Source organism: Carassius carassius, chromosome 40, assembly GCF_963082965.1.
Source record: "Carassius carassius chromosome 40, fCarCar2.1, whole genome shotgun sequence".
NCBI lineage: Eukaryota > Metazoa > Chordata > Actinopteri > Cypriniformes > Cyprinidae > Carassius > Carassius carassius.
This window is the reverse complement of record NC_081794.1, coordinates 7,692,524-7,711,226: the sequence shown is the minus strand read 5'-3', so window position 1 is coordinate 7,711,226 and position 18,703 is coordinate 7,692,524. Positions and strand designations below refer to the sequence as shown.

Below are 18,703 nucleotides of genomic sequence, written 5' to 3'. Positions count from 1 at the left end.
CCATCAGCAAAATAAATCCACCGTATCAAGTCCAAACAATCCTGACAAGTCCAACAACACAACAAGTATTTGTGCTATCTGTCCACACACACAACAACAGCTGCATAATCGTGTGCTAAAACACACATACAGAAATACACACACGTTCACACTTACTCACTAATTAAAGCAATATTGGCGTAAATCAAACCAGATGGCTTGTTTCGCACCCACACTGTGTAAATGCTTCAATTATCTAAACAGTTTGGAATAACACACTTCACACAGCCCTGCCTTTATCTATTTCTGCTATTTTTCTAGGGTGCATTTAAACTGTCTAGGCCATCAACAAACATCCACAAACTGCAATTTATTTAATGCTATCAATGATATCTGTGATTCCCTTCTACACAGGATTCTATGGAAGCCCGTTTCCGCCAGTCAATATTTTTTTAATTGCCACTTTTTCTCTCACAATTCAGGCTTTTTTTCTCACAATATCGATTTACATCTTTCAAATCTGACTTTGTTTTTATTTTATTTTTTATTTTTTTTTCAGAATTGTGAGATCCAAAACCTGCAATTATCACTTTTTTCCTCAGAAAAGTTCTGAAAAAAAGTCAGAATTACAAGTTTTTATGGCACAAATCTGAGAAAAGTCAGAATTACAAGTTTATATGACACAAATCTGAGAAAAAAAGTCAGAATTACAAGTTTATATCTCACAATTCTGAGAAAACAATCTGAATTGCAAGCTTATGACAATTCTGAGAAAAAAGTCAGAATTGCAAGTTTATATGACACAATTCTGAGAAAAAAAGAGAAAGAAAAATTAATAATAAAAAAATCCTGAATTGTGGGCTTGCAATTCTGACTTTATGTCTCGCAATTCTATAACCTACTTCCACACACCTGTCTGGTGTTTGTAGTGATCCTGAAGATCTTCAAGTGTGTTTCCACCAGCTCACTTGATCTCTAGGTCATGTATTAGTACACTGTGTACACAATTTTGGGCACTGGTAAGGATCCTGGCTCACTACATATTAGGCAGTGTTGGGGAGTAACTAGTTACATGTAACGGCGTTATGTAATTTAATTACAAAATTATTGTAACTGTAATTAGTTACAGTTACTACGAAAAAAATAAATAATTAAATTACAGTTACTTATGAAATTTTAACGATTACAAAGGGGATTACATTTGAATATTTACACACATCCACATACAGATTTTACTGATTTCTTTCCCAAATTTGCACTGACTATTCTGAGACATACCGCCCTAACAATTTCCGGGATGCGGAAACACAGTCTGGTTCGTAGAATCCAGTCATAAAAATGGAATGCCTAACGCGGACGGAATATGCCACATTTTGGATGACTAAATCAAAAGTAGGTCAGTACACTTGAATCAAAACATGACATGGACTAGTGTCTGTCAATATTAAGCCCCAAAAATGCAATATATGACTTGCACATTCTGCGTGTCTGTGGAAATCAGGCGCGGACTGGACACCGGGAGAAACGGGGCAATTCCCGGTTGCCTGGCAGCCGATTTTGCCCTCTATTTTAATATTGTCATTGTATAATTGCAGGCGGAATGTACTAAAGCAATCATTTGCGAATCCGCCATTTGATAATTGAATCTCTAATAAGTCATGAAGTGACTCGCGCGCTCTCTGCGCCTCCGCCAAATGGTTTGGATCAGACTCAGAGTAATACATGCGAGAGAGAGAGAGAGAGACTATGGAAGCGCACAGCTGGAGCAGAGAAGCAGAACTACTGTTCAGGGTTTCAGGTCAGTTTCATCTGTAAAGATGCTTTTATGTCTTTGTTTTTTTATTTATTTAATCAAGCAGCAGCACGTTGCTCATCAGTCATCACTCAAAATACTATATAAAGGACATCATTATTACATGTTTTAATGCTACAGTAGTAATTTAGCTGAAAAAAAAAAATCAGTTTTTTTATAGGTTTAGGGGGAGCTATACAGACAACAACACAACCCTTACGAAAATTTACATTTTAATATTTAACTATAAATCCAGAGAAAATGGTTACTATTGATTTACTGTGGTAACCAAAAATTTAAAATTATTTTAAAAATGTATTTATTTAAAAATAAATACAAATCCATTTGCAAAAAAACAAAACAAACAAAACAAGGTTATTTTACTTTTATATAGGCTAATAAAAGCATGGTAAATTTTTGTAAGGGAAAACATGACTTGTGTACAGTATTAGGATTTTTTTATAAAGATATTGAAGTATTGTAGAGTATTTTATTGTAAAGTATAGTTTTGTTCAATCTTGAGTATTAAAGTAATGAGAGAGATGGATAACAGGGGAAAATAAAGAGACTGAAGAGAAAAATAGAAAAAATGAAGGTGCAGTTCAGGAGAGAACTTTTAATTATTTTGCATGTCCCCAAATTAAAGATATAAACCTTTTTTTAGATCAGGTCCATACAAAAAATTGTTTTGTCCATGAATTTGTTTGTATGAGTTTGAATTTTCCAGTCTGAATTTTTTTCCCAGTCCGCCCCTCCTGTAAATGAATGGCAAAGACATGGTTTCATTTACTACACATAGGCCTACTGAAGCTCGCAGTGTTTTCAACCTCTGCCGTCTTAATATAGGAGTACACGAGCACATAAGCATAATTTCTAAAACTGCTCTGTGTCACTTCATGTGCATTTTACTTATTTTGAGAAAACTATAATCATATACAAAGAGACAGCAGTTAAAAAAAACACCAATGTTTCAGGAGTTTAGTACAAAGAATACGTCACATGCTTATTAGATAACTGTATTTAAGTTGATGTATATGCTTTTATTTATTATTCTTTAATTTTCACAAATTTAGAAAAGTAATCAAAAAGTACTCAAAAATAATTAGTTACATTACTTTAATAAAGTAATTGAAAAAGTTACACTACTATTACATTTTAAACAGGGTAACTTGTAATCTGTAACCTATTACATTTCCAAAGTAACCTTCCCAACACTGATATTAGGATATAGTTTGTGACAATATGACAACGTACTTGTGTTGTAAAATGTCACTTCTGTTATTTACCAACAGCAACAGACATTATTTCAAACATAATTTTAATAGAAATATTAGCTAGTTCTCTTACGAGAGCTCTCTCGTACTGCGTCTTAGCTAAGACGCTATGGGAAAAGTCTCTTTTCACGAAATACTGAAGCAAAAAATTATCCTTAATTTTGTATTTTTGTAAAGCGCATTTGCAGCAGTACATAGCCATAGGCGAGACGGCTCGTTCGCTCATTGGCTTGTTCTGCGAAAAGAGCTTGCGTCTTTTTTAAGATGCCTTCCTGCGGCTCGTCAGAGCCCCACTCAGCGAGGGAGACCGGTTCGTCATCTGTGTCTCCTGCCTGGGTGAAGATCATGCAGCGCTCGCGCTCGCTGACGGCGGATGCCCCCACTGCGAGCTGTTGCCATGGTGACTCTGAGGACTCACCTGGCCTTTTTCTCTGAGCCTGCATTCTCCGCTGCGCTGAGGCGCCGTAAAAGCATCGCTTCCAGGGGATTCCGGAACCGTCTTCAGGTGAAGGCTTGGAACGCTCCATATTCAGCACGAACTCGTTCGTCTGTCTCACTAGCATTCTCCACACTGATGATGCTAAAAACAGGAACTACCACTCACTTCCGCCGGTGGAACAGGCGATAGCGACGCACCTTTGTCCGCCCTCTGCTGGACGGCGGCAAAAGCGGTGTTGCCATCTAAAGCCTGCTGTGTGACGCTGCGTCGGCACTACTAACGATGGCTGCTTCATCGAAGCGCAGGTGTACGAGTTCCGCTGTGGCCGAGCTCTCACCCAAGCGCGCCGCTGTTTCAGTTCCAGGAATTGTGACTGTCTCAGCGTTTTCTGCAATGCGCAAGCCTGCACAGTTGCCCGCTTGCCTGCACACAAAAGCCGTTATCACAACAGCTTCAGCAACGCAGCTCGAGACCCCCGTTCTCGCTCTACCGGCCGTCTCCCCGCGCCGCGGGGCCCGCGGCAGAGGATTACGGTGAGGCCGGGAGCCCCGAAGCCATCCTAGGAAAGCCATCTACGCATGCTGCATGACGCTGCGTCGCCACTACACACGATGGCTGCTTCATCGAAGCGCCGGTGTACGAGTTCTGCTGTGGGCGGGCTCTCACCTAAGCGAGCCGCTGTTTCAGTTCCAGAGATTGTGACTGTTTCAGCGTTTTTTGCAATGCGCAAGCCTGTACGGTTGCCCGCTTGCCTGCACACGAAAACCGTTATCATGGCTACCCAGATATTTCCCGAAAAAGGTGTAATTTCTGGTGTCCCGGCCACGGCCGATGGTGCTATAAATGTAGTGACGATGCCCACTGCTCAGTGCCCATCTCCACATATAAGCACAGCCCTTCACACAGGGCTCGCGCCCATAAAAGCGACTCAAGTCGATCACGCGCACTACATAGTAGACGTGCCCACTCCTCAGTGCCCACAATCCCTATGTCACACGCGTCATGTGGTTTCTGTAAAAACGAAACCCGTGCACGTTCGTCCGGCCACGACCGATGGTGCTATAAATGTAGTGACGATGCCCACTGCTCAGTGCCCATCTCCACATGTAAGCACAGCCCTGCACACAGGGCCTGCACCCATAAAAGCGACTCAAGTCGATCGCGCACACTGCATAGTAAGCGTGCCCACCCCTCAGTGCCCACAATTACTATGTCACACGCGTCATGTGGATTCTGTAAAAAACAAAACCCGTGCACGCTTGTCCGGCCACGGCCGATGGTGCTATAAATGCAGTGACGATGCCCACTCCTCAGTGCCCATCTCCACATGTAAGCACAGCCCTGCACACAGGGCTCGTACACGTAAGATCGACACAGATCGGTCAAGCGCGCCGCATAGTAAACGTGCCCACTCCCCAGTGCCCACATACACTATGTCACATACGGCGCGTGGCTTCTGTAAAAACGAGGCCCGTGCACGTACGCTCTGCACAGGCAGACAGCGAGTTGAAAGTGGTAAATGTGCACATATGCAGCCCACTGTTACTCGCAGACATATCGAGTCCCACGGGACCTGCTCAGCCTTCCCCCAGTCAGTTAAGCACCGGGACGGGGTCGAGGAGGAGTGATCTGCCCGCTGTGATCAGCGCGCTCCCCGCCTCAAATGCGCAGCACACCCGAGCGCCGCCGTTGCCCGGTCAACAGAGCGCGCTTCGCATCCAGCCCTTAGCCATTCATGCAGATGCATGGTCAGCGCTTCCAGGGGTTTCGGATTGGGTGCTAGGCATTATAAAGAGAGGCTACTCGCTACAGTTTTTTCTGACACCCTCCGCGCTTTTCAGCGCGCGTCGAAACTACGGTCAAAACAGAGGTAGCACACATACTTCGGGCCGAAATATCAAAACTGTTGAGCAAAGGGGCTGTAGAGCCTGTGTCTCAAGCTCAAAGCGAGGGGGGGGGCTGTACAGCAAATACTTTCTGGTGCCCAAGAGAGACGGGGGTCTCAGACGCATACTGGATCTAAGACAGCTGAACAAGGCATTGATAAAACACGCTGTTTCAAAATGCTTACGACCAGGAAACTCCTCGCGCAGATTCGCAGAGGGGACTGGTTCATGTCAATAGATCTGAGAGACGCGTATTTTCAAATAAAGATAGGGTCAAACCACAGGCGATATTTGAGATTCGCCTTCGAGGGCCAGAGATACCAGTTTACAGTCCTCCGTGGCTCCTCGTACGTTTACGAGGTGCATGGATGTAGCGCTCGCTCCTCTCAGACTCAGAGGCATACGAGTGCTGAATTATTTGGACGACTGGCTGGTTCTGGCCCGATCACGAGCGGAGCTCGTGGACCACAGGTCCGTTTTACCCGATCACCTCGAGAAGCTCGGCCTCAGTGTCAATTGGGCGAAGAGTTCGCTGAACCCCAGTCAGACAATCCTGTTTCTGGGTATAGTTCTGAACTCGTGTTCCATGACGGCGTCAGCACGCAGCGAGTTCTTTCCGCTGCGGCGCGACCGTGTCGCTCAAACACTGTCAAAAGATGCTGGGTCTCATGGCCTCAGCGTCTCCGGTTCTGCGGCTGGGCCTGCTCCGTATGCGCCCCCTGCAGTTCTGGCTGAAGGCTCGGGTGCCGCGCAGAGCGTGGGCGTCTGGCCGGCTGCATTTCAAGGTCGATCAGAGCTGTGTTGCGGCTCTAGCACCTTGGACAGCGAACGGCTGGTACCGATCAGGTGTAAGCCTGGGGACTTCCCCGAGTGTGAAAATGGTGTCGACAGACGCCTCCACTTCGGGATGGGGAGCGCTGCTCGAAGGCAGACCGTCCTTTGGCCTATGGTCAGAACGGGAAAAGCTCCATCATATCAACTGCCTGGAAACGCTGGCAGTGGAGAACGCGCTGACGCGCTTTTGTCCCCATATCAAGGATCACCACCTCGTAGTCCGTGAGGACAACATGTCCGTGGTGTCCTACATAAATCGCCAGGGCGGTCTCGGGTCCCGAAACCTGTGCAGGCTGACGGAACGCCTCCTGGTTTGGGCTCAGCGCAACGTGCGCTCGCTGAGAGCAGTGCATGTGCCTGGACTGCAGAATCTGGGTCCAGACAGGCTGTCCAGAGGCAATGTTCCTACGGGCAAATGGTCTCTACACCCGCAAACAGTCTGGCTGTTGTGGGAGAGATTTGGCATGGCAGAGGTGGACCTCTTTGCGTCCCACGAAAACACTCACTGCCCCGCGTTCTTTTCCAAGAACGAAAGCGCGCTGTCACGGAGATGGCCGTGCTGCCCGCTTTATGAGTTCCCTCCCGTCTCCCTCCTTCCACAGGTGATAGAACGGGTGAGAGAAACGAGATGTTCAATACTGCTTGTGGCACCTCTTTGGAAGAACCAACCATGGTTCCCAGATTTGATGCAGTTAGCAGATGTCGCCCCGTGGCCGGTACCGTTGAGGAGGGACCTCCTCTCGCAGGCCAGGGGCTCGATTTGGCACCCTCAACCGGAGTTGTGGTCCCTCCATGTGTGGGCGCTCAACGGTTACCCGCTGATCTCGCAGTGGGAGTGCTAAATACCATCACTCAGACTAGAGCTCCGTCGACACGACGTCTGTATGCCTCGAAGTGGTCGGTGTTCTCCAGCTGGTGCACAGCTCGAGGTTATTCACCCCTTAGTTGTGAGGTGACGGAGGTCCTCCCCTTCCTACAGGAGCTGTTGGATAAGGGCAGAGCCCCATCCACGCTCAAAGTTTTATGTGGCGGCCATCGCGGCGTTTTTCTGAAACGGCGTCCGGTCAATCAATAGGAAGGAACGATTTAGTCATCCGGTTCCTCAGAGGAGCTAGGAGGCTGAATCCTCCCAGACCTCCGTCAGTCCCTATGTGGGACCTCGCGGCGGTTTTTGGAGGCCATGAAGGGTCCCCCTTTTGAGCCTATCCAATCGGTTAGCCTTCAGCATCTGTCGTTCAAGACAGTATTCTTGTTGGCTCTCGCTTCTGTGAAGCGTGTGGGTGATTTGCACGCGCTCTCGGTGAGCCAGTCGTGCTTGGAGTTTGGGCCCAATGACTCAAGGGTCATACTCAAACCTAGGCACGGTTATGTGCCGAAATCCCTCAACACACCGTTTCGGGCTCAGGTTATTTCCCTGTCTGCCCTGCCGGTGTCAGGGGAGGATGGAGACTCGAGTCTTCTTTGCCCTGTCAGGGTTTTAAGAGCTTATGTGTCTCGCTCTGCTGCCTTTCGGCAGACGGAGCAGCTGTTTGTCTCGTTCGGTGGACGTTCCAAGGGAATGGCTGTTTTGAGACAGACTCTATCCAGAGGGATAGTTGACGCCATAGCGTTAGCTTATGCTTCCAGGGGCCTTCAGTGCCCGTTGGGCGTCAGAGCACACTCCACAAGAGGCGTCGCCTCGTTGTGGGCGTGGTCTACTGGGATCTCTTTGCAGGATATATGTATGGCGGCAGGTTGGGCCTCGCCGTCTACATTTATCAGGTTCTATAACCTGGAGGTCCCCGCCTTGCAAGCAAGGCTGTTGTCGGTATAGTTGAATCAGGGCCCTGAGGGGAATTCTGAGTTCACGAGCGCTATGCGCTGCTGACTGTTATATGGGCAGTATTGCGTAAGACCCGCATTGCCACATTGGTCAGGCCTTGCCTCGGCTGTGTGATGTCATATTGCCGCATCTACGGATGCTGCTAGATATAGGACGGAGGGCTTTTTCCCTTTTCTGTCCTGGACTCTCTGTGACTCCCTCAGGTGACTGTGCACTGTAAATCCTGGACGTTGCTTCAGGTTTATTGGTGTGTGATCCCTGCGCGCACGGCGTTTTACATTGGGTTCCCGTAGCGTCTTAGCTAAGACGCAGTACGAGAGAGCTCTCGTAAGAGAACGTACTCGGTTACTAAACGTAACCTCGGTTCTCTCTAGACGAGCGAACGAGTACTGCGTTCTCTGCCGTGCGCACGATTCACTCTGGTTCGCTTCGGCGATGAAATAAATCAGGTGAGTCAGCCTTTTCGAGCTCCTTTTATAGGTTGGGCCACACCCGTTTCGGCGGGAAGTGGCAAGAAGGGCGCGAAGCGCCCTTATTGGTCTGATGTTGCATCAGCCTACGCTCGATAGGCTGTGCAGTTGCCGCAGAACAAGCCAATGAGCGAACGAGCCGTCTCGCCTAAGGCTGTGTACTGCTGCAAATGCGCTTTACAAAAATACAAAATTAAGGATAATTTTTTGCTTCAGTATTTCGTGAAAAGAGACAGTACTCGTTCGCTCTTCTAGAGAGAACCGAGGTTACGTTTAGTAACCGAGTACGATTATGCTGACAACTGTCTAGCAATACTGAAGTATAAACATAGGCCAAGGCAAATTTACGCACACTGTATTCAGTGTACACATAATAATCGAAGTATACTTTGGGCTTAAGTGTATAAAATGTACCAGAACGTCTGGTGAATAGGCCAAGGGTGATTCATTTTATTTTGGGTAAACTACAGAATATCTATTTAATTTACTGCCCTAGAGCTAGATCATATACCACATATACATATATCATAAAATCAGATTAAATAAACATACACGACATGTAAACATAAAGCTTTGAAGATACCCTTTATTTAGAACCCAAAATTCCCTTAGCAAAAGGGTTCAACAGATGTCAAACGAAAATAGCTAACCAAAAACCATGACCATTTTGGCATGTACTATCAAACTCTCTTATAGCTTTAAGTATGCTGTACTAACTTTGTTATCTGCAATATTTAAAACAGTATCAAGATACAATCATTTTCCCGATCTTATCAAATAAGCACAAGAACAATACGTTTTTTGCAAAGTTTGTTTCAAGGGCTTAAACTAACAAAGACTGCACATGACTTTTGCAGATACACAACAGATGTTTTACAAATGTTAAGAGGACAGACAGCCAGTGTTAGGCCAGAAACATATTTCACACTAGTATGCAAACACAAACAAGAATGCTAGCGCACAGTTCCATTCTAAAGTGCAGTTATATGTAAGGTTAGTAAGGTTGACAATTTAACTATGACTAACTTGTTCAGCAAAATTGTCTTCATTTTGTTGTTCCACCATGACAATAATTGACCTGAAGTGAAAGACTTTATGCTAATGTCTGCAAATTACGTGTGCGCATTTGTGGCAATGCTGAAAACGCATTATAAATAACACATTTTGGAACATAAGGACACATGTAATCCGAGCTGAATGAACTATACAGCAAATGTCACTACCAAATCCTTTGTTTCGTCTGACTGTTGTTAGTAAGTCAGACTGGAGAATTTGAGTCAGACCTGTGCAAACATCAGTTTTCCCAGCATTCCACACTCGGACTATTTGCTTTGGCCCCTTTCTGAAAGTTTCCATCTCTTATTCTTTCTCTCATTTTTGCAGGACACCCTCACTCCTGAGGAAGGTGTGGACAAAAAATGAATGGAAAGGGAGAGCAGACTGACAGAGAAAATTCCTTCCTCTGGCGGTTGATTCTTCAGTGAAGGGGGCTGGAGATTTAGAGTGCCTCGGAGCTCTCGTCTCTCACTCGTCCCACATCTCACTGCCTGTCTCTGAAGGGAAGGGTCAAATGATGGATGAGAGGAGAGAGAGACAGCTCTACAGGTTTATGAGAGCCTCGGAGTGATCGTTCACCTTTAGGTCTGTAAAGTCAAGCTCACCTGATCTTCACCAATGAGGAGTGGCCTACAACTGCGCAGAAAAGACGATGAAATGACTCACTCTGAAGACAAATTTACAGAAAAACTTTAAGAAGGACGGTGATCCAAACAAACCTACACATCAGTTTTGACCACGGGTATTATTAACACCAAATATATAGTCGCTAGTAAAGTAAATCACCACCATTCAAACAAAAGTACAAATCGCCGCTCTGTGCTGCTTGGTCTTTACACGAAACTCTTTATGTGAAACGTAGTCTAGCCTACATTGCACATGCGCACTGGCTGGACCAACCTGAACATTTTCTGATTGAAGATGCTATTGAAATGTGAGTTCAGCGAGTGATTTTAAGGGGATTTTTTTGGGGGGCAGTTAGGGGTCAATATAGGTTTGCAGATAAAATTGTCAGATTCTGAAAAATCTGCTGCAGTAGCAGAGAGGCAATATAAAAAATGGACATTGTACTACATCCCAAATAGACCAAATCAGCACTTATATTTTCTGCTGTAGCTTCAGTATGGCTGTATTTAATGCCAGTACACTGAAGTTTCTGATAGCGTATTTATGCTATATTTACAGCTAAATCCCCATAAGGCCTGTGTCTGTGTGTGAGAATGTGTGTGTGTGTGTGTGTGTGTGTGTGTGTGAGAGAGAGAGATAGAGAAAGAGGAAGAATGATTCACCACTGAATGGAATCATCTAGGATTACAGAAAGACAGCTCATTCTTTCACAGACAGGACAGGAGGGAGAGCATAGGACAATTTGCATAATCATTGGAGGAAAGGCCAGTATAGAAGGATCAGCGTGTGTGTGTGTGTGTGTGTGTGTGTGTGTGTGTGTGTGTGTGGCTACTGTCAGCTTGCAAGATAAACACATCAGGGAAAATAAACTGCAGTTCTTATCTTGAAGAGATTTCTGATTAGCTTTTATTTCTATAAAATGAAGCCAATCATTTCCATAAGCTTTTTTGCATTGATATAGTAGAACTATACTATTATCAACAATATCAGTCTCCATGGCTACAAGCTGCAAATGTTTGGTTTACATCACAGGGTCTTATGAAATGTTTGAAAGTAAATCTTAATTTTTTATTTCTAAGTATGATCATTATGTCAGTATCTACACTGTATCTAACCAAAAATGCTAAATTACAATAAAGATTCCACATAAATTGCACTTAACTATTCAAATTAAAAAGTAATTGTTATTGGCAATATTAGAACATACTAGATGTTAAAATAAAAAAATAAAATAAATAAATAAATACTCGTTCAGTGCTGCATTCCAATGCATTTGCATTTGGGTATTTTTGTGGACAGACACTGTCAACATTGTTCATCTTCAGCTATGTTTATAATTGAGTAATATTGCTTTGGGTCAAAAGCTCTGTGTGGTGGTGACTGAGGTCTATTCACCAGGACAAATTACTATAGTTTAGACCAGTTATTTTTGACGCTTAAATGGATTTCATTGGTCATAAATTTGAAAAACGTGGCTTGTTAACTTGGTAAGATGGACAAAAAGAAGATTTTGATAAACTGTGAAATGCATACTTTAAAAAATGATTTCAGTCAATTTTATGAGCAACTGAGCATTTAAATATTCAAGAAAAAAAAATATTTAAAATATTACTTTAGCAATACGTATAATGAGTAAAGCATAAATGTAAAAATCGGAACTATTATATATCATTTATAATTTATAAAACACATATTTTGGCTTGAATATAATTTATAATACAAATACTAACACATGCTAATTGATGTGGCTAAAAGCATAGGGATAAACATTGGTATTTAACTGAATGTTTACTATTAAATTACTAACACTAAAAAACTAGATACTCACACAAGGACTAAATAACATAAAAAATGGTGTTTAAAATACATTTCAAGTTAGTTAACGCCCTCTGTGGTTGTTAATGTATTAGGCGAGAGAAAGACCTGACCCTGACCTGTTATTTAAGCAGACCTCTTTATAACATCATAAAACTGTTAATATAGTTGAGTTAATGGTTGCACTATAAAGTAGTTAGGTAACACACAGTAAATTACCTGAATAATATTAACACTGATCCAAATCAAACACAAAAAAATAAACTGATCAGGATCTTCTTTCCAATGCAAAGTACACTGACGTACACTTGTGTGAAATGGGTGAGCAGTCACAGATTTACAGAAGAAAATAATCTGAAGCACAAATAGATAAATAGCCTACATATAATTGGTAGTTGCTTTATCTTCTGATCCACATGCCTGTAATCCAGAAAATATGTAAACGTCATATGGAACTAGGACATGAATTTGAAAAAATATAAAAACATTTAAAATGTCCAGAGAGGGTAAAGTATTTCGGCATCTCATTAAAGAAGACCACCACATCCTACACATGCAATGTTGTTCAGTAAATCTTGGACACGGGCCAGGGTCTCGCAAACCTGACACTCTTTATGCAGTGCTCACAGATGAATATGTACATGGATGAAATGAAATATAGAGTGAAATATGAGTAATGTGAATATGCAGCAACGTGTCTCAAGTTATACCATATGCCGTACATAAAAACAGCACAAAAAAAAACAGCTATCCGTTTCTCGATGCTTCTGCACTTCTGCACAACACACACCCAGCAGCTGTTAAACACAATTCCCCACATACCATACTAAATCTGTCAAATTCAAAAATTCAGATCCATTTTAAAAAAAATTTACACAATGCAAAAACAGTCTGCTTCTAAGAATAAATAGAACAACAAAACAAAAACGCAAAGCACACTGGAGCTGCTGTGACAGCTATGAGTTTTTCAATATTAGTAAACTATCGTGACTGTGTGTTAGAGTTCCTTTTCACGTTTAGTCTGGTTTCAACCACCCACATGGACCCCCTCTCAACAGGGACCACCAAGACCGAGCAAAACCACCTGCTCCACTAACACAAACATACCTTAAGGTGACCACTTTCACCACATCCACCTTGCCACACCAGTATTGACACATAGAACATTCCAACCAAAAAGAGCAAATAACACACACTTTTGCAACAGTTTTATATTACAACATGAAAATGTTGAGCTACTTTAAAACTAAACAAGCTTTAATAGTTAAACTGCATTTATCGCTTGTGTTGTGCTGAAAACCATTGATCTAATTTGGTGTTCCCAGTCAAAAATAACCATCCTTTTAAAAAAAATGTATTGTAAATCTCTCATTATGCTACGTATATTATGACTAAATCTTGAATTCTGTCTTTTTGTCAACTTGTATTTTGGAAGGGATTGTAGGCCTCAATGATCTATGCTTGTGTTTTCAGTTTTTGAGTGATAAAACTGGCGATAATTTTGGCACTGTTCGCTCAAACTGAGTTGCATAAGCTCAATCAATGTCAATGATTGATCAGTGTGGCCTCTGATCAGTCAGTTCCAAAAAGAAATACAACACCTGTGCTAATGAAAAATAAAATTTAATAAAATAAAATAAAATAAAATAAATATTTAACCAATAGTTGGTACAAGATAAAAGATGGTAATTTTTGTGGCATGACATTTTTGACTGGGAACAATACAAGTGTAACAAGGCAGGAAAAAGTACAAAATACAACATGAATAAAAAAAATTAAAATGTTTAAAACTGAAGTGACGTGACATACAGCCAAGTATGGTGACCCTTACTCAGAATTCGTGCTCTGCATTTAACCCATCCAAAGTGCACACACACAGCAATGAACACACACACACACACACACACACTGTGAACACACACCCGGAGCAGTGGGCAGCCATTTATGCTGTGGCGCCCAGGGAGCGGTTTAGTGCCTTGCTCAAGGGCACCTAAGTCATGGTATTGCCAGCCCGAGACTCAAACCCACAACCCTAGGGTTAGAAGTCAAACTCTCTAACCACTAGGCCACGACTTCCCCAATAAATAAAATGTATTTTAATTACTATGTAATTACATCAAATAATAATAATTATGATAATATTATAATAGTTTTCTGGTTTTATGGTAAGGTTTAAGGTTGGGTTTAGGTCAGCAGTGTAATTATACTGTAATTAATTAGAGATGTGTATGTAAATGTTAGTACATAGTAGTTAAATATACTTACTGTGCTATAATGTAGGTGTGAAAAAAGATACAGTGGAGTGATAGAAGAGATATAAAACTAGCACAGTTCATTAAATGTGCAGTTCAACCAAAAATATAAATAGATATATATAAAAAATGTATTAGTGTAATGGTTAATAATAGGTTAAAAACAGTGATATAACAGTGAGAGTGAACGTATGTGTGAAAGACAAAGCAGTGCACACAGGAAGAGCTTGTGTCCTGCACTCCAACTGCTGTTTACAGGCAGGAAATGTTTGTTCTGTGAAAGGGAAGGAAGCACCTCACTTGGTAAACACTGCACATAACATCATTTGCCATGAAAGCCTCATATACACACTCTTTTGCCTCAAAGAGGAAGTGATTCGTATCGCACTTCTGTTTCTTCTGAAGAGCCGCCAATACGAGATTCATCGTCCAGAAGTTCAATAAGTCACGTCATTCAAATCATTCTAGCTCGAGTTCTGACCCTGTAGTTTTCAATTAACCATCACAAACATTCAAAGCAGCCTGAGTCTGGATCACAGCGGCAGCATGCAGCACTGTACTTGTTTGTTAGTACATAATCTCTGTAAACGTTCACAGTGCAGGGTGAAAAAATGTGAATCCTTAGGATAATGATGTCTCAGAAAGCTAACTGGAGTCAGGCGCCATGCAGCTAACCCATAGTCTTTCGAGGTTTCGGCAGAGTTACAATGAGTATACATTGACAAGAAGCATTACCTGCAAATCATGACTCAAGATATTCAGGCAAACCCAAAGTGTTCATTTCAAACAAACAACTGAAAGCAGCAGAATCCAGAAGTTACACTCCTGGAGATCTACCTTCTTGCAGAGATCAGTTACAACCCTTTTCCAACATTCGTGTCTTTAATTATTAAGTGCTCCTGAAGATCTGAATGAGCTGGTTGAATTGTGTTTTATCAGGCTTACACTCTCAACAATAAAGGTTCTCTACTGGCATCAATGGTTCTGTAAAGAACTGAATATTCATTAATAATGTTCTTGGTGCATTTAGATGTCTTTGGCCTGTTTTCAAGAGTTTGTTTGGATCAGACTGAGACCACATAAAAAGAATGGTTCTTTTAAGAATTGCTCACTGAAAGTGGAACCAAAAATGTTTCTTCTATGGCATTGGTGTCACATTTTAAGAGAATGGTGCTTAACCTTGCAGGAATTTAGATCTTCATGATCAGGATTGGCCAGCCCTCACACTGAATAACCATTTAGGTTACCAATGAATCTTCCAAAGAACCATCTTTTCTTAGTATGAAGAATATTGTAAAGAACCCTTTTCAACCATATAAAGAGACTTTTGTGCAATTAAAAGTTTCCATGGATGTTAAGAGTTCTTCAAGGAACCACAGATGACAATACAGAACCTTTATATTTAAAAGCATATAGAAAGCTAGAAGTAGATGAGACCTCTTCATAATTAAAAAAAATAATGAAAATCAATAATGAATGGATCAGGATGGTTAATAAATCCCCATTTCATGTCAATGTCATGCAAACCTCTGCAGTGCACACACACTGTGCTTAAGTCTAGAGACATGCAAACCATCACAGATAACAGTCCAGGGTCAAGTCCAAATGCCAAAAAGTCCATGATAAATCCAAGACCTTGAAAATATGGACTCAGACTCCAGACAGAGTACTACATTAATGCTAAAATGTACTGCGAACATTTGAAAGTTTAGGATATATACTACAAATAAAAAGAAATGTCATGTAAAAACTAATTGTGATGCACTCAACAAAAGAATGTCTTAATCTAAACTCTCAATACAAAATGTAATCCCAACACATTAAAATCAATCAATCAATCAATCAATCACGATTCATTGAGCAGGGATTGATGTCATACTTACTGGCTGGTGAAGGTGTGTTGTATCCACTGAGGGGTAGGGTGGGCAGAGAGGTTGGAGAAAGCCCCCCCAGCATGTGTGGAAAGAAATAGGAATAGTGGGCCATTGGGAAGCCATTCAGGTGTGGGCTGGGGTTGCCCTTACCAGACATGGCTACCACTAGAGTTCGCCCACAATCACACAGAAGAATCCAAAATGATGTTCAAATTGATGCTTTCTGGAGATTATTGACCCATAAGAGCGTTCAGAAGAGAGAGTGGATGTGCTTATTCCCAGTGACACTGGTAGAAAACGGTGTCTCTAGACAGATCAATGGAGGAGTGACTCTCTTTTGTTGCCAGGGGGTTTTCTTTAGGGGTTGTTTCCCATGTCACACAGGCCTATTGAGTTTATTTCCAAAATGATTTGATTCCGTTTAATGAATCCAAGAGTCATTATTTGTGATGTGCTCCACTTTCCTCTTCTGTTAGATCTCCTACAGGTTGACAAAGAGAGAGTGAGATTAATTGCAAGTAAAATATGGAATGCTTTTGTACAAAGTAAGGTTGTGGTTCACTTTTTTATCCCTTAACGGTATCCTGAAAAAATAAACAAAGGACCTAATAAACACCCAAATTAAACACCCCTCCTGCAATTCAAATAAATTATATTCGATGTGTGTGATGCCGTCAGAGCACTGAGTTTTGCATCAGGTGTTGCAGACACCATAAGAAAGATCATTTCTCTCCAGAACACCACATCATTTCAGAAGAGTGCTTACGCTAATCTTACCCTCACACACACATGTCCAAAGGACACCAAGTCATGTGTTCCTCTTTTTTATGTTGGCCAGGTGTGGTCATAGATATTTCATCAATTTGAGAACATGTTTATAGGCCTGTCTTTTTTATGTGGGAACTACTCTACAATTACACAAAAATAAGGTCATGAACCTGTGCTGTGATGTTAAGGAAGCAACTATACAACTAGTCAAACAACTCCACACACTTGCCATTACATAAAACATAAAGATTCAAAATTTGAGATCAGTAAGTACATTCTAAATTTGGAGTACCCAAATTTTTTGTCAGCCAAACACCTTCAATGTAAAACATCAATTTAATTATGATATATGTATATGAAAAACTAAAACCATAAAAAAAAAAAAACTTTTGTTACTAGAAATAAACGTTGACATCAAATGTAAAGAAATGTAAGCGTTTACATCTTTATATTTTAATTATTTATTCATATTTTGTCTTACATTTTTATTATTTAATCTACTTACGAATCCTTATTAGGAAACTCAAGTTTTGGAAAACAAGCACTAAATTAAAATGTTTTGAAAGAAGCTAATGCATGTTATTTATTTATCAGTCCGGTCCTGTATTTTGTAATGAGAAATAATTAAGCTATATTTATTTGAATAAGGCCGCATGTCGAGTTGATGTAAGTTTATATAAGTGATGTAACACAGCAAAAGCCAGAAATGTAATTAAAATACCACCGACAGACCTTGAGACTGTAAAAGTGTCCAAATTGTGTCTACAGGGAACAACCCACTCACATGCCACATGTTCTTCACACACAGTTGCATGCAAACTTATATTTCATTCATTTGGGCACTGCTGAAGCCTTTCAGATCAGAGCCAAGGACACAGTCTGTGCAGTGTGCACGCACAACACACTGCGAGCTATGTTTAGCACTCAGCCAGAATCCTGGACACACAGCATATCATGAAGTTAAGATCAAATAAACAAATATGAGTCATGTGTTTTAATATAGATTGCACATGTTTCTGCACTCCGGCATTTGTGTGTGTTTGCACTTGTCATTATAATAACTGAAAGTGCCTTCAAAACAGGAAATGCGAATATAGGGCAGTGTGAAATCTCGATGCTCTCCCAACATCTTCAACACACACACACACACACACTGACAACGCCCTCTAGGCACTCCTGCTTGTCAGATGAGAAGAACCCCTTGACATTTGTGCCTCTATTAGAAAGGTCAACCTTTAATTACGTGAAATGCCAGCGCGCATGCACCTGCAGAAACACACTAGACATGATCTGTGATGTGTGTGAATGATCGCAGCAGGATCACTAGAGGTCTAGAGGCAATCTGGGTGTTGATACACAAAAAGAGAGCCTTATTCAACTTATTCAGGTATATAGTACTGAATTCAGCAATTTTAAATTTAGTAGCTCTGGACTGAATTTATCAGTATCGCATGCAATTCAGCGGCTTTGAGCCAAATTCAGCAGCACTAGACAACATTCAGCATCTCAGGACCAGATACAGAAGGTCTGGACTGAATTTAGCAACACCGGACTGAATTTAACAGCTCTGGACAAAATGTCGCATTATATATTGATAAAAAGCTTTCATCAGCATCACCATCTCCTGTATCAGTAGTACTGCTCAGTAGAATTTATTTATTTTTAAGTAATTAATACATGTAATTCCTTTAGTAATTAATACTTTTTAATTGCAATAATCAATACTTAAGTAAAGATGCATTAAATTGATCAAAAGTAACAGTAAAGACATTTGTCTTGTTATAAATTATTTCCATTTCAAATAGATTTCTATTT

At 41.5% G+C, this 18,703-nt stretch overlaps 1 protein-coding gene across 1 annotated transcript in view; it reads right to left on the bottom strand.

Moving 5' to 3' along the window:
- The window catches only part of LOC132122063 (retinoic acid receptor alpha-A), a 74,772-nt gene extending 58,151 nt beyond the window's left edge, over positions 1-16,621 (bottom strand). The window contains exon 1 of the mRNA XM_059531934.1: positions 16,130-16,621. Coding sequence (XP_059387917.1) covers positions 16,130-16,277 — 148 coding nt within the window. The 5' untranslated portion in view covers positions 16,278-16,621. The remainder of the gene's footprint in view (positions 1-16,129) is intronic.
- Between the last annotated feature and the right edge of the window lie 2,082 nt (positions 16,622-18,703).